The sequence below is a fragment of the Eptesicus fuscus genome, chromosome 3, assembly GCF_027574615.1.
Source record: "Eptesicus fuscus isolate TK198812 chromosome 3, DD_ASM_mEF_20220401, whole genome shotgun sequence".
Lineage (NCBI taxonomy): Eukaryota > Metazoa > Chordata > Mammalia > Chiroptera > Vespertilionidae > Eptesicus > Eptesicus fuscus.
This window is the reverse complement of record NC_072475.1, coordinates 57053466-57069298: the sequence shown is the minus strand read 5'-3', so window position 1 is coordinate 57069298 and position 15833 is coordinate 57053466. Positions and strand designations below refer to the sequence as shown.

Here is a 15833-nt window from a genome sequence, read left to right as displayed (position 1 = left end):
TCCTCCCCACTCTCCATCCTCTCCTCCCCACTCTCCATCCTCTCCTCCCCACTCTCCATCCTCTCTCCTCCCCACTCTCTGCCCTCTCTCCTCCCCACTCTCCGCCCTCTCTCCTCCCCACTCTCCATCCTCTCTCCTCCCCACTCTCCATCCTCTCCTCCCCACTCTCCATCCTCTCTCCTCCCCACTCTCCATCCTCTCTCCTCCCCACTCTCCATCCTCTCTCCTCCCCGCTCTCCATCCTCTCTCCTCCCCACTCTCCGCCCTCTCTCCTCCCCACTCTCCATCCTCTCCTCCCCACTCTCCATCCTCTCTCCTCCCCACTCTCCATCCTCTCTCCTCCCCACTCTCCATCCTCTCCTCCCCACTCCCCATCCTCTCTCCTCCCCACTCTCCATCCTCTCCTCCCCACTCCCCATCCTCTCCTCCCCACTCTCCATCCTCTCTCCTCCCCACTCTCCATCCTCTCCTCCCCACTCTCCATCCTCTCTCCTCCCCACTCTCCGCCCTCTCTCCTCCCCACTCTCCGCCCTCTCTCCTCCCCACTCTCCATCCTCTCTCCTCCCCACTCTCCATCCTCTCTCCTCCCCACTCTCCATCCTCTCTCCTCCCCACTCTCCATCCTCTCTCCTCCCCACTCTCCATCCTCTCTCCTCCCCACTCTCCATCCTCTCCTCCCCACTCTCCATCCTCTCTCCTCCCCACTCTCCATCCTCTCCTCCCCACTCTCCATCCTCTCCTCCCCACTCCCCATCCTCTCTCCTCACCACTCTCCATCCTCTCTCCTCCCCACTCTCCATCCTCTCTCCTCCCCACTCTCCGCCCTCTCCTCCCCACTCTCCATCCTCTGCTCCCCACTCTCCATCCTCTCTCCTCCCCACTCTCTGCCCTCTCTCCTCCCCACTCTCCGCCCTCTCTCCTCCCCACTCTCCATCCTCTCTCCTCCCCACTCTCCATCCTCTCTCCTCCCCACTCTCCATCCTCTCTCCTCCCCACTCTCCATCTTCTCTCCTCCCCACTCTCCATCCTCTCTCCTCCCCACTCTCTATCCTCTCCTCCCCACTCTCCATCCTCTCTCCTCCCCACTCTCCATCCTCTCCTCCCTACTCTCCATCCTCTCTCCTCCCCACTCTCCATCCTCTCTCCTCCCCACTCTTCATCCTCTCTCCTCCCCGCTCTCCATCCTCTCTCCTCCCCACTCTCCGCCCTCTCTCCTCCCCACTCTCCATCCTCTCTCCTCCCCACTCTCCGCCCTCTCTCCTCCCCACTCTCCATCCTCTCTCCTCCCCACTCTCCATCCTCTCCTCCCCACTCCCCATCCTCTCCTCCCCACTCCCCATCCTCTCTCCTCCCCACTCTCCATCCTCTCCTCCCCACTCTCCATCCTCTCTCCTCCCCACTCTCCGCCCTCTCTCCTCCCCACTCTCCATCCTCTCCTCCCCACTCTCCGCCCTCTCTCCTCCTCACTCTCCGCCCTCTCTCCTCCCCACTCTCCATCCTCTCTCCTCCCCACTCTCCATCCTCTCTCCTCCCCACTCTCCATCCTCTCTCCTCCCCACTCTCCGCCCTCTCTCCTCCCCACTCTCCGCCCTCTCTCCTCCCCACTCTCCATCCTCTCTCCTCCCCACTCTCCATCCTCTCTCCTCCCCACTCTCCATCCTCTCTCCTCCCCACTCTCCATCCTCTCTCCTCCCCACTCTCCATCCTCTCCTCCCCACTCTCCATCCTCTCTCCTCCCCACTCTCCATCCTCTCCTCCCCACTCTCCATCCTCTCTCCTCCCCACTCTCCATCCTCTCTCCTCCCCACTCTCCATCCTCTCTCCTCCCCACTCTCCATCCTCTCTCCTCCCCACTCTCCGCCCTCTCTCCTCCCCACTCTCCATCCTCTCCTCCCCACTCTCCATCCTCTCTCCTCCTCACTCTCCGCCCTCTCTCCTCCCCACTCTCCGCCCTCTCTCCTCCCCACTCTCCATCCTCTCTCCTCCCCACTCTCCATCCTCTCCTCCCCACTCCCCATCCTCTCCTCCCCACTCCCCATCCTCTCTCCTCCCCACTCTCCATCCTCTCCTCCCCACTCTCCATCCTCTCTCCTCCCTCTCTCCTCACCACTCTCCATCCTCTCTCCTCCCCACTCTCCATCCTCTCTCCTCCCCACTCCCCATCCTCTCTCCTCCCCACTCTCCATCCTCTCTCCTCCCCGCTCTCCATCCTCTCTCCTCCCCGCTCTCCGCCCTCTCTCCTCCCCACTCTCCATCCTCTCCTCCCCACTCTCCATCCTCTCCTCCCCACTCTCCATCCTCTCTCCTCCCCACCCCATCCTCTCTCTTCCCCATTCCCCATCCTCTCTCCTCCCCACTCTCCATCCTCTCTCCTCCCCACTCTCCATCCTCTCCTCCCCACTCTCCATCCTCTCTCCTCCCCACTCCCCATCCTCTCTCCTCCCCACTCTCCATCCTCTCTCCTCCCCGCTCTCCATCCTCTCTCCTCCCCACTCTCCGCCCTCTCTCCTCCCCACTCTCCATCCTCTCCTCCCCACTCTCCATCCTCTCTCCTCCCCACTCTCCATCCTCTCTCCTCCCCACTCTCCATCCTCTCTCCTCCCCACTCTCCATCCTCTCCTCCCCACTCCCCATCCTCTCTCCTCCCCACTCTCCATCCTCTCCTCCCCACTCCCCATCCTCTCCTCCCCACTCTCCATCCTCTCTCCTCCCCACTCTCCATCCTCTCCTCCCCACTCTCCATCCTCTCTCCTCCCCACTCTCCGCCCTCTCTCCTCCCCACTCTCCGCCCTCTCTCCTCCCCACTCTCCATCCTCTCTCCTCCCCACTCTCCATCCTCTCTCCTCCCCACTCTCCATCCTCTCTCCTCCCCACTCTCCATCCTCTCTCCTCCCCACTCTCCATCCTCTCTCCTCCCCACTCTCCATCCTCTCCTCCCCACTCTCCATCCTCTCTCCTCCCCACTCTCCATCCTCTCCTCCCCACTCTCCATCCTCTCCTCCCCACTCCCCATCCTCTCTCCTCCCCACTCTCCATCCTCTCTCCTCCCCACTCTCCATCCTCTCTCCTCCCCACTCTCCGCCCTCTCCTCCCCACTCTCCATCCTCTGCTCCCCACTCTCCATCCTCTCTCCTCCCCACTCTCTGCCCTCTCTCCTCCCCACTCTCCGCCCTCTCTCCTCCCCACTCTCCATCCTCTCTCCTCCCCACTCTCCATCCTCTCTCCTCCCCACTCTCCATCCTCTCTCCTCCCCACTCTCCATCTTCTCTCCTCCCCACTCTCCATCCTCTCTCCTCCCCACTCTCTATCCTCTCCTCCCCACTCTCCATCCTCTCTCCTCCCCACTCTCCATCCTCTCCTCCCTACTCTCCATCCTCTCTCCTCCCCACTCTCCATCCTCTCTCCTCCCCACTCTTCATCCTCTCTCCTCCCCGCTCTCCATCCTCTCTCCTCCCCACTCTCCGCCCTCTCTCCTCCCCACTCTCCATCCTCTCTCCTCCCCACTCTCCGCCCTCTCTCCTCCCCACTCTCCATCCTCTCTCCTCCCCACTCTCCATCCTCTCCTCCCCACTCCCCATCCTCTCCTCCCCACTCCCCATCCTCTCTCCTCCCCACTCTCCATCCTCTCCTCCCCACTCTCCATCCTCTCTCCTCCCCACTCTCCGCCCTCTCTCCTCCCCACTCTCCATCCTCTCCTCCCCACTCTCCGCCCTCTCTCCTCCTCACTCTCCGCCCTCTCTCCTCCCCACTCTCCGCCCTCTCTCCTCCCCACTCTCCATCCTCTCTCCTCCCCACTCTCCATCCTCTCTCCTCCCCACTCTCCATCCTCTCCTCCCCACTCCCCATCCTCTGTCCTCCCCACTCTCCATCCTCTCTCCTCCCCACTCTCCATCCTCTCCTCCCCACTCCCCATCCTCTCTCCTCCCCACTCTCCATCCTCTCTCCTCCCCGCTCTCCATCCTCTCTCCTCCCCACTCTCCGCCCTCTCCTCCCCACTCTCCATCCTCTCTCCTCCCCACTCTCCATCCTCTCTCCTCCCCACTCTCCGCCCTCTCTCCTCCCCACTCTCCATCCTCTCTCCTCCCCGCTCTCCATCCTCTCTCCTCCCTACTCTCCATCCTCTCCTCCCCACTCTCCATCCTCTCTCTCCTCCCCACTCTGTCTTCTTCCCCCCCCTCTCCATTGTCTCCAGCTCTCCTCTTCCCCCACTCACCCTCTTAGTCCTCTCTCTTCCTGCTCCCCACCTCTTCTTTTCTCCCTGCTCTCAGTCTCCCCCTTTCCTCTCACCATCACCCCTCTTGCCCATCCTTATGCAGAGTCTGCAGGAGATTATTAAAGGGCTGGGGTGAGAATAGGGAGGGGCCACTGACTGCTCTTTGCTTTGGGAGGGCCCTTGAGCGAGGGGGGCGGTGGCCGGAGTCCTGGGCAGCACTGACAGGTCTGTGAATGTCCAAGTTCAAAGCTCTGGGGAAAAGGCTGCTCCCTCATAACCTTGGTGTCCTGTGGGTTAATTCTTTACCATCAAAAGTAAAACGATCAAGTCATGTGGTTCAGTTGATTGGAGTGTTGTCCCGAACACCAAAAGGTTGTGGATTCGATTCCCAGTCAGAGCACATACCTAGGCTGCAGGTTCAAGCCCTGGTCAGGGCACGTACCGGAGGCCACCGATGGATGTCTCACTCTCCTCTCTCTCTCTCTCTCTCTCTCTCTCTCTCTCCCCTCCCTCCCTCCTCTTCATTTCCCTCTAAAACAATCAATAAAAATATCCTCGGGTGAGGACTAAAAAAGCATTATTTTTAAAAAGTGAAATAGAGGTCTTGACCCTATTCATTTTTCCCCTGTATACTTTCCTTAAACCTTTGTCATCTGCTGCCTGCTAGCTAGCGAGGAGAGTGACCGTATCCCCTCCCTCAGGTCCCTGGCTCTGTCTGTGAATTCCTATGGGGTCTGTAACCCCTCCTACTGCAATTGAAACCTAGTCTGGCCCACAGACCCAGCTGGGGTCCTAGTGCGCAGGCCCCAGGTACATGGCCACACTGGGATCCCTGTGCCCTCACTCCTCCCCCAGCCCTGCCTCAGGGTGGCTGGCTCTGCCTGGAAGCCAGGCTGCCCTTGAGCTCTGGGACAAAAGGAAAGAAACACGGCTGCTGTAACCTGACTTCTGTCACCCTCTTCTTTCCACCTTCGGAATTCCTTTCCATCATCACTGACTGAACCTGGACAATACCTCCTGCGTTAGCTCCTCCCTGGTGTGTGCAGGGACACTGCGGGTGTCTGTCCCCTGAGGCAGGCAGGGTCCCTTGCGATGGGGGTAGCACCCTATGCTGGCCTCCACTCGTGCAGCCTGCATGCACCCCACCAGCCGGCTGTAGGGAGCAGGGGTGTTTCTCCACACAGTGAGCCAAGGGGACCATCACCTGGCACTTGCCAACAAGCACAGATGGTTTCTGAGCATCTGAGTGAAAGGGTGGGGTTCAGCGGCCTGGGAAATGCAGCAGGTGCTGGAAGAACATCTGACCAGCTGAAGCCCCCCAACTCCCCAGGGCCTGACCCTGGGCACAGTCAGCTAGGTCTGCTTCCAGCCCATGCCAGTAAGCTCTGCCGAAAGGAAGGAGGAAGGGGCGTTGGTAAGTGTGGGCTTACAAAGTCCCCAAACTCAACTCAGCTTGCCAAGAGATGGCAGGGCTCATGGAGGGAGCCTGGGGCAAGAAGGCAGGCATTCCGGCTCCTAGTCCAAAGTCAGGTGAGTGCCAGAAGCCAATTCCAGCATGTCATAATTGCAAGAGTTTCATCGAAAGGTTGATGGAACTTGGGGACTCAACAAGGGCTGAGTCACATATGTTATCGCCTGCTGGAATGGCTGAAGGCATTTCCCCAAACCTGAAAAGAATGCATTAAATTGATTGTTTGCTGCCAGACAGTTCAGGGCATCTTAATCTACATGTTATTGCCTCCTACTGGCCAAACACCTGAACAGTCATAGGCTATTCCCCATTCTGACAATGCTTTTGTACGAAACCCTACCCCTTTGAAGTGTATTATCTCCACCTTGCCTTAGGACAATTTGTATTAATAAAAAGCAAGGGGTCCTGAGACAAGGAGAACTTAGCTCCTTTAGCTAAACTCCTCTGACCCCCAATGCCTTTCAAAATTATCTTTTGTCTCTGGACTCTTACTTCAGTTACACACGGCCTTTCTCCAGATTGCTGAGCCCTTCTTAATGCTGGAACAAGAACCCGGCATTAATGGCGTCCCAAACTGGGGCGTCCCAAACTGGGGCTTCCTGAACCCTTGCAGCACCAACAGGTGAGCCCCATGTCCAAGCATTCCTTTTGTGGCTCTCCAGGGGCCGGGCCCAGCCCCACCCACATGAGGCCCTCCCTGGAGAGTGCTGCCCGCACACTGCCCTGCCAGTCACTCACCATCCGCTTCATCTCCTTGGACACCTGGTTGCTGCCCAGGTGGTTGTAGAAGGGGCGCTCGGCTCCCCAGTGTGGTGGGTTGTGCCCAATGGAGTTGGTTCTCTGGCGATTCATCTTGGCAATCATGGCCTTCTCTTCTTTCTGGGAGAGCAACACAGATGCATCAGCCTGTGGGCAGGGCCCACCTGTGTGGAGTTTCTCATCCCCCAGGTGCCTAACCAGATGCCCAGGGGTTAAGGCAGTTGCCCCTCTCTTCTCTGCACAGCCTGGAGCCCAGAAGTCTGCCAAGATCCTAGAGCTCACCCAACAAAGCATCCTGATTCCCCCAAATGCCCCAAAGCTGGCCCTGGCTGGCCCAGGAGGATAGTGAGGTGTCTGTGAGGAAGCAATCGGGCCTGGGACATCTGTCATTTACCTGGAATTCTCAGGGGTGGGTCAAGCGGGGGCCTGTAGGTGTCAGGGGGAGGGGGGTAACAGAGGGAGAGGAAACCTGGGATTCCAATCTCCGCTCAACTTATCCACAATAGGCGTGTCCTAGCAGAGCGGGAGGTGGGACAAGCCCTGCTGCCCAGAAAGCAGCTTCCAGAAGTTTGGGCCATTAGAATATGAGATTCAAGAACTGACATGCATTGTACAAATACACAAACAGGGCCTCAGCCGGACATGTGCCAACCACATCTCTTCTGTCCGTCTGCCCATTCATCCGTCCAAACAGGCTCCGCTGAAGGTTTGGAGAGCCCCCCTCCCCCGCTCCTGCCGCCCCACCCCGAGCCTGAGAAGGAGTGCGCCGAATAGGGGTGCAGAGGGAAGGGGACAGACTGTTCGAGCTGCCACTGCTGGGGGTGGGGCTATCACTGTCTGTCTGTCTGTCTGTCTCCATTTCATCCTTTCTGGACCACTTGTCAAGCGGGAAGAGCCGAGACCCAGAGCGCCCAGGGCAGAGGGCAGGAAGGTGGGGCTCCTGGAGGCCTGGGAGCAGGTAGAGGGGGATGTGGGAGGAGGCCTTCGAGGGTTCAGCTCATTCATACTCTAGCCAAACAACAAGCACATGTTTTAAAATGTGTCAACTAAGCCCCAAATGTGTCAACTCTCTCCGAAGTGCCCTCCATCCCCCACCCTCTCATCACAGCTCCCTCCGAGGCCCCTGCAGTCAAACCCGTGTGGTGTCCGGGTGCTGCTGAGGCAGGACAGGTGCCGCTGACGTCCCTCTCAGGGGCGGGGGGCGGGGGGGGGGCGGGGGGGCGGGCTGCCCCAAAGAGCCCTGCCTTCCTTGAAAACCAACTTTTGCTCTCGTCCAAGACTTTCCCTGAACGGTTCTCACAGCTTAATTCCGTCCTGAGTCTGACTTCTTAGGAAGGAAACGGAAGCTTTTCTCCACCACAGGGCTCTGACCAACAGATAAATTCAACGGAAAGATTCACCAGTAAAAGGCATTTCAGTCTTGGGAGAACAAGGAAATGTTCTCGCCATTCACTTTAAAAATTAAGGACCTGGAACATGACACTATTAAAAATAGAACCCTGAAGTCTGCTGATAATTCAGTTTTATATTTTGGTAAGTGTGGGCTGAGACAAAAGGAGGAAGAAGAAAGAGACTAGAAAGTGAAAGGGGAAAAGACAGAGGTTCAAGAAACAAAGATTCACAAGTTGGGGGGAGCGGGGGGAGAGAGAGAGAGAACAAAAGTCCGCTTTGTGCCAGCAATAGCGGAGAAGTGAGGTGACCATATGGGAGACACAGACCTCCTGGAGGCTGCATTTCCAGCTCATGGCCTTCCGAAGCTTTGTTGCTAACTGATCTGAGCCTGAGCGTTTTTGCAACATAAGCAAAGTGAAAACATTCCCTCTTTGCAGGGCTCCTGTAACTCTGATGTCCTTCCAGGGACGCAGGAGCCATGGCTGTGTAAGGATTTCATGACTCGACTCAAGGAACGCGTAAGAAGAGAAGGCAGAAACAGGCCAAGGAGAGTCCCTCCCCAGGGAAGGGAGCCCCTGAGCCTCCCTGTCCCCAGGTCCCCCCGTTGCCCCCAGCCCGCAGCCTTCAGCCCCGGACCCGCTTCTGGGTGCAGCGCAGGATGAGGAAGGTCTCGATGCTGTGCTCCTTGAGGTAGGCGTTGCGCTCGCCCCCACAGCCTGGCTCCACCTCGTAGTCCCCGTTCAGGTAGTTGAGTGTGGCCTTGGTGATGTGGATGCGTCTACAGGTGCAGGAGGAAGCGGGACAGGAAGGAGAAAACGTGAATTCAGAGCGCTAGCTGCCAAGCAGAACCCAGATGCACCGCCTCGATCCCGATTCGAAGTGTGGCTCCAAAGCCAACCCCAGCTCGATCCCCACTTGACGTCCTGTACCCCTCCAATGTCATCAAGTGGCTCAGGTAGGGTCCGTCCCAGCTCAAGACCCCACGGCCACACTACCTCACATCTGTGGTTCGCTGTTATAACAACACCACACGTTTTTCCCTGCCAGGAACACAGCCTGCAGTCTCAATCTTTGCAAACCTGGTCAGGAGCCAGCAGGGGCTCCTACTGACGACCGACTGCGTCCGGACCCCCACCTGGTATGAATGTCCTTCCTAACACAGGCTTTTCCCATCGGTCCCTAAAAAGCCACCTGCTCTGCTTCCATTCCTTGGACATACCATGTTTTCCTACCCTGTGTCTGTCCTCACCCCACCCCTCAGCCTGACACTCTCCCCACCCCACCTTCCTCATCTGTCCAAATCCTGCCCATCATCCTGGCCAGTTCATCCCACCTCCTTTCTGCCCTGGGTACCCCAGAATTTATCTGTGGGACCTCCCTCCTCCAGAGCTCTGCCCTACCTCCTGCATCTCACCGGCCACCGGGTTTTGTGTAAACAGCTTCTGGGTGGAGACTCGGGGAAGCTGACCTGATGCTCCCTACCACCTGCCCTGGTGTCATGTAAGTAAACTGCCAAGTTGAATAGTTTCTGCTTAAAATCGGCCACCCCCAGGGTTTCAAGCGACTCCACCCTGCCCACTCCAGCCCCACCCCTCACGACAGTGGCCCTGAGTGAGACTGGGTGGGAGGCTAAGTCGGGGCCCTGCCCAGAGCCCTCACTCACCCAGCCTTGCCTCCAGCCTCCATGTGGTTGGCCAGCGTGACGTCGTTAGACCAGACGTCGAACTGCCACTTCCTGAGACCAAGGACACCGCAGTGTACTCGCCCGCTGTGAATTCCCACGCGCATGTTCACGTTCACCCCCGTCACCTCCCGGACCAACCTGGGGATGGAGCAGGGGTGAGGCTGGGAGAGGGTCATGGGCCAGGCACACAGAGTGGGGGTGAGGCTGGAAGGCAGGAGGTCAGGGGATGTGTCAGAAGGTGCAGGGGTCAAAAGTCATTTCACGCTGGGCCAGGCAAACCCAGTCGGAGACCCTCCAACCTGCAGGGCGGGGCTGGGCGCTGGAGCTCAGGAGCTGTGAACTGTGAGGTGCTGCTTCCTGGCTTGGCCACAAGGTGGCGTGACACCTCACACTAAAACCCAGGCCCCACTGCTCCCCCCCACACCAAGGCGCCTGGAGCCATTGCTACCCTCAGTCCATTACATTGTGTTTTGAAAATGCAAATGAACATTAGTGCCAACTTGAGCCAGACAGGAAAGTTAAGCCAATACATACCCCATTCATATAATGCTCTTGGCTTTATCCACATCACTGAACAACAGAGAGAGGTGGGTAACAGAGGACATGTGTCTGCTCAGGGAAGAAGGGGAGCCTAGGCAGGGGTAAGGACGAGGTGTCCCCGACGTGCTAGAAGACAGCTCCAGTCCCTGCTACCCAGGGGGTCCCCAATAGACAGGTGGCCATCCAGGGAATAGGTCAGAGAGTGCATCCTCTGTGGGAAAGGGAGTAGGACAGGCGCTATACATCTCCAGGTCTGTGTCTGGGCCCAGGGTCAGGGGAGGAGGGTTCATGCATTCTGGGGTAAAGTACACAGGATGCACGTTTTAGGGACCTGGACCCTCCCAGACACCCTGCGGATGAGCCCACTCAGCCAGCTGTGGGCCAGCAGTCGGACGTGGCGGGCTGACCATGAGGGCTCCAGCCCACCCCACCAGGGAGAGGCTGACACCCACTGCAGGGAAGATTTATGTCATCCGTCGTTTCTCTTGTCCTGGGACCACGTCTGCAAGTGGTTTACTGGAGCCATTCTTTCCATCTGGCCTCTGGCCACTTGCTTAGGTTGGTGCTTTCTCATTCTACCTTTCTGGCTTACCTCCAGGCCACCTCCTCCACGAAGCCTCTCTAGGTCTTTTCAAGTGTAATCAATGGCTGCCTCCTTCACACCTCCCACCACAGTGCACCTCTCTTACCTGGTGGCATGCCTGGGCTCAGGGCATGGAGCCCCAGCCCCTCTCCCTCAACAGGCTCCATGCTTCCGGGTGAGGGACCCGCTGGTGAGCTCAGGCCCACAGGGCACTCAGCAAGCACTGCCGAATGGAACTGAGCCAAACGTACTGGGCCCAGCCACTTCCTGGCCAGCTACTCCGACCTCTGACCTCGCCCCCTGTGGCTTTCCCTCTGCCCCGGCCCGGCTACATCTGAAGTTCAAAGTTACTGAACCTGGATGCAATCTCTGACCTGCTCCCTGGATGGCTTGTAAGCTTGGCTTGTTCAGGATTTCTAATGACCAGGGGCGCCTTTTATGGCCAACAATGACCAAAAATTGGCCCAAACCCTTTTTGCTATACTCCCAGGATGGATGGATTTTCTTAAATGGGAACACCTGTGTTTGACCCTCCCTGCCTAAGAATATTACCCTGGAGAGCTATTTACCCGTGAGCCCAACCTTTCTCATCTGGGTAGAAATGGGGGGGGGGGGGGGTTGTCCTATGCCCGCCTGGGTGATGGTGAGAACATGAGGGACCACTGCAGGGCAAGGCCCGCACACGGCATGACTGCCGGCTTGCCCTCCGCTCCTGCAGAGAACCCAGCCCCTGCAAAGCCCTCCCTTCCTGCAGGACACGCTCCCTCGGGAAAAGCTTCCCCGGCTGCTGTGGGTAAAGGCAGCCCAGGCGGAGGCTCAACACCTGCCAGTGCAAACCGACCCTCCCACCAGGCCGGGTGGTCCTCGGGAGACGGCTCTGCCCCACTGTTTCCGGACTCCGTTGGTCCAACCAGGTGGCCAGCAGTTATGTGGGCTGTGGGTCAGCCCGCCTGCAGACAGGCGGTCTCCCGGGAGATGGACAGACCCCTGAAGAGAGACAGCGCCCCGAGACGGACAGATTCCCTGCAGAGGGGCAGCCCCGCTGGAGACGGGACTTACGAGATGGCCTCGATCATGTCCATGCCCATCTCCACGCAGCAGTGGGCGTGGTCAGCCCTCGCTTCAGGCAGCCCCGAGACGCAGTAGTAACAGTCCCCCAGGATCTTAATACGTAAACAGTGATTCTCCTGGAAAGCAAATTAATTTTGAAAATTAAAAATAGCAGGAAAGTGAAGTGGGAGGGACAGAAACGGGAAGCAAACAGATTCGCTCCATGCCTGGAATAACTTGCCTTTTAGGGCAGTGAGCACAGACCCAGTCCCCAGGAGCGGCCCCGTCCTGGGACAGGGACAGGCTTATCGAAAGCCTCGGGGACAGAGGGCAGGCTGAGCGGCCCTCAGGGAAGCATTCCGGCCTCCCCAAGCTCAGGACCTCACTTTCACGGCCCCTGCAGAGGCCCAAGAAGGTCCCCCGCCCACCGCCCGGGGTGTCACTTCCACTTTGTCCCAAGGTGGAAGAGTCCTCTCTCCGGAAGCCCTTGGCCGGGGGAAGGGGGGGCGCCAGGCTGTCTGCAGGCCAGCTGGGATCCAGACTCATTCTCTGATCACTAGCCAACCTCACCAGGAAAGTGGCTCTATGGCACCTCATCTGTCCCATCAAACAGAAATTCCTCGGGAATCTGGGCAGTGTTACCTGCAGGCCTCACCCTGCACCCCACTGACGGAGGGCTCACTTACAGCATCTCCAACTGAGTGTGTGGCCGGGGCTGATGCAGGGCGTGAGGACACACAGCCACCTGCGCCAGTCACCCGTTCCCAACAGCAGGCTCTGCCAGGCAGGGCACACCCCGGCACCGTGCCCGCCCCGGGGCTCATTGGGTCCTGCCCACAGCACCCGCCCTCAGGCAGCCCAGATCGGGCCATCCCGCCGGCCCTGGCAGAGGCCCTCGGTGCCGCGGGCACGGGCAGGGTGACTCACCGCAGCCAGCTTGTCGAAGCGGGCGAAGAGCTCGTTGAGGGTCATGACCAGCTCCTGGGCAGTGCACTGGGACGCCAGGCTGGTGAAGCCCTCGATGTCCGCGAACAGGATGCTGGGGAGACAGACGGAGGAGGATCCCTGTGAGGGAGGACGGACAGGGGGACGGGCAGAGGGAGGACGGCCAGGGCCACCTGAGGCCTCAGCAGGGCTGCCGGCCAGCACGAGCCCTGGGGCCTCCACATGGCTGCTGGGGGGAGACCCCAAGGAGGCCCGGCCTGGACACTCGGGAACGCGGGCGCTCCCTGCTGCCCAGGAAGCAGTCCAGTCCCCACTGGGCTCTAGCTGCTGCCCGGGAGGAAAAGGGGGCCTGGCGGGGTGTGTCAGCCTGCGTTTACCACACACGGGCCAGGCCCCGATCCTCAGCACCTCTTGGGCCTGCCCCTGCTGGGCCCGGAGCCACCCCTCGAGGTGGCTGGGCCTGGGGATGGGGCTCTGGGCAGTGTTTCAGGACCGTATGGCGGCCTCACGAGGCCTCACGTCACACACATGGGACTCCAACCCCGAGCTCTCCGGCCCAGAGGAGCCCTCCAAAGGGATGGACCAGGGGAGGCCCGGGGGAGACAAAGGGGGACACAGCCAGGAAGTGTCCCTGAAGCCCCCAGCCCGTCCCCACCAGCTCCTTTGGCCTCACCTGCTCCCCCCACCCCCACCTCGCCCTGGGTGCCCACCACATGCACCAGCCGGACCCTACGGTGCACACTGCGTGCGGACCTTCTGTTTCTGAGGCTCGTGTTTCCAAGACTGACACACCTTCCTTTTGTTTCACAACAGATGGCCCGAGGTGAGGACCCAGCGCCAGAATGTATGAGGGCCCCTGGAAGTTTTTTCTTGAAATGGACACAAAAACGCAGTGACCCTCATGTGCTGAGCTACTCCCGGGGCCGGCGTGGGCTCGCTGTGTCCGTCTCACGGAAGGAGCCGGAGACAGCGGCAGGGCGGGCTCCCCCACGGCCTGTGCTGCTTCCACACACCCCAGCCGCGGCGGCTCCAGAACTGAGTCCCGCTTTAAAGGAAGAATGTAGGACTGAACATACATTGTCATTTTATTCTGAAAATGTGTGGGTGCATTAAGCATGTCTTTATTCCGACGTCTCACATCCGGGGCCTTGCTCACCCTGGGAGCCTTCCCTCCGGCAGCCAGCTCCCCGAGTCAGCACCTCCCCTCAGGGTCGGAGCGCCGCCCCAGTCAGGCTCTCACACCGGGCCACCAGCCCTGCCTGAACCACCCAGGGACAGGTGCCAGACACGGGACAGTCCTAAGCCCACTGACCCTGTCTCACCGGCTCCTTCCCACAATAAAGGCTTTTGCCCACATCTCCCCCTCATTCTGCCTCCTGCCCAACCCTGCTGCTTCCCTGCCTGGCCCCCAGGACATGGTGTGCCCTCAGCCCTGGGGAACTGTAACAAACTACCTTTTGGATGGAAATCGTCTCCCCGGCTCACCACACCTGGATACTAATGAAACCTACATTTAAAAACAGTTAGAATGGGGCGGGGGGGGGGGGGGAGGGCGGGGACTATGTAATACTTTCAACAATAATTATTTAAAACAAAACAAAACAGTTGGACACTGTTCTAAGCACTTTACATGAACGCATCTGAGCTTCTTTTACAGGTGAGAAAACGGAGGCACAGAGAGGTTGAGTCACCTACCCAAGGCCACACAGGCAACCTGGCTCCACAGTCCAGGAGTTGGACCAATAAACAGTATGCCGTCTGATGGCCCACAGTCGTCTTAAGTGAATAAAGGCATCGGTCAGTGGTCTGGCATTATGTACGGGGCAGAGGGAGGAGAGGGGCACGTGGGCTGTTGTAGGTGGGCACGCACTCAGCAGCCTCTTGCCAGCTCCCCGAGGGGCGGTGGACACAGGGAGTGCCCCCTGGGGCTCCAGCCAGGCTGTCACCTCCCAGGGCAAGCACAGGAGGGCAGCCCCAGGTGCCGAGCCCAGTGCTATTTCCCGGCATCCAGGGTCCTCTAGCCACTCAGATCCCAGCCTGGATCAGCAAAGACCACTGCAGGAGGAAAGCCAAAGAGAGCGGGGAAACGGGGGGACACGACCAGAGATGAGACAAGTGATGGGAAAGAGAAGAGTGGGGAGCAGGAGGAGCCGAGGGGGAGACACTGTGTCTTCAGGCCACAGGACTCTGACATCAGACAGCTGCTCCCGGAGCGGGCGGCCACGTGCAGTGCTCAGAGATGAAAGGGAGTCGGGATCACCACCAAGCTTTGATGCCTGGTGTCTGACATGCAGGCAGGCTCAGCGCCGGCCCGGGGAGTCGGGGAGTCTCCGGGCCTGCGGCACGCTGGCGAGAAAGGAGCGCGTGAGGGAAACCAAGGGCTCCAGGTCCTGCTCTGGCTTCCTAACCAAGCGCAGACCCCATCCCGGCCCCCCTGCCACCTCCCGAGCTCTGTCTCTCAGGAGCGGCCCCACTCCACCCCGGAGGCAGGAAAAGGCGGCTCCTCGCCCGTGAAAAGCCCCCTCACACCGCTGTTCTGGACTTTCTTCTTTGACTCGGGAAATCAAAGCAAGTTGGGGCCAAAATTGGCTGCTTCAGAGTCAAGGAGCATGGCCAGCGGGCCTCAGTATTTCGAATGCAAAGCCATTTCCAATGCAAGGCCAGGCCCAGCAGCTGTTCCCCTCTGTGTCCAAGGCTGGTGAGGCCCCATAACAGGAAGGAAAAACGTCCCTGAACGTGGCAGAGGCAAGGTGAGGAGAAAGGAAGAGAAGGGATCACCCGGGACGCATGAGGCAGATGTGTGTGAACCAGGGCACCTGCCCGAGCTCACCTGAGCCACTCAGGCAAAGCCTGTCTGCCAGGTATGGGCACGGCCAGGCCTGGGCAATTCTCCTTCCCCACAGGTGCCCTCGCTGGGCCACAGGGAGCACTCTCCTGCACTGCAGGGAGCACTCACCCTGCTAGACCCGTGGTCCTTAGGCCTGGGGCCTGTCAGAACCACCTGGGAGCTTTCATAAGGAGAGGTCTCAGAGCCCCCCCCCCCCCCCCCCCCCCCCCGAGATGCTCACTTGCTTGGCCTGGGGTGGAGTTCTGCTACTGATTGTTTTTGTTCTGCTTTATTTTAAGCTTCCCTGGTGATTCTAACAGGCAGCCAGAGAGAGAACCCTGTACTAGTTCAAATGTCACCTTCCCCAGG

General features: G+C 59.4%; 1 protein-coding gene across 1 annotated transcript in view; it reads right to left on the bottom strand.

Moving 5' to 3' along the window:
* Positions 1-15833, bottom strand: part of ADCY5 (adenylate cyclase 5) — a 154762-nt gene that overhangs the window by 37496 nt on the left and 101433 nt on the right. The window contains exons 4-8 of the mRNA XM_054713915.1: positions 12620-12731; positions 11702-11829; positions 9499-9657; positions 8472-8613; positions 6423-6563 (exon numbers count right to left, since the gene is read on the bottom strand). Of these exons, the coding sequence (XP_054569890.1) occupies positions 6423-6563; positions 8472-8613; positions 9499-9657; positions 11702-11829; positions 12620-12731 (682 nt within the window). The remainder of the gene's footprint in view (positions 1-6422; positions 6564-8471; positions 8614-9498; positions 9658-11701; positions 11830-12619; positions 12732-15833) is intronic.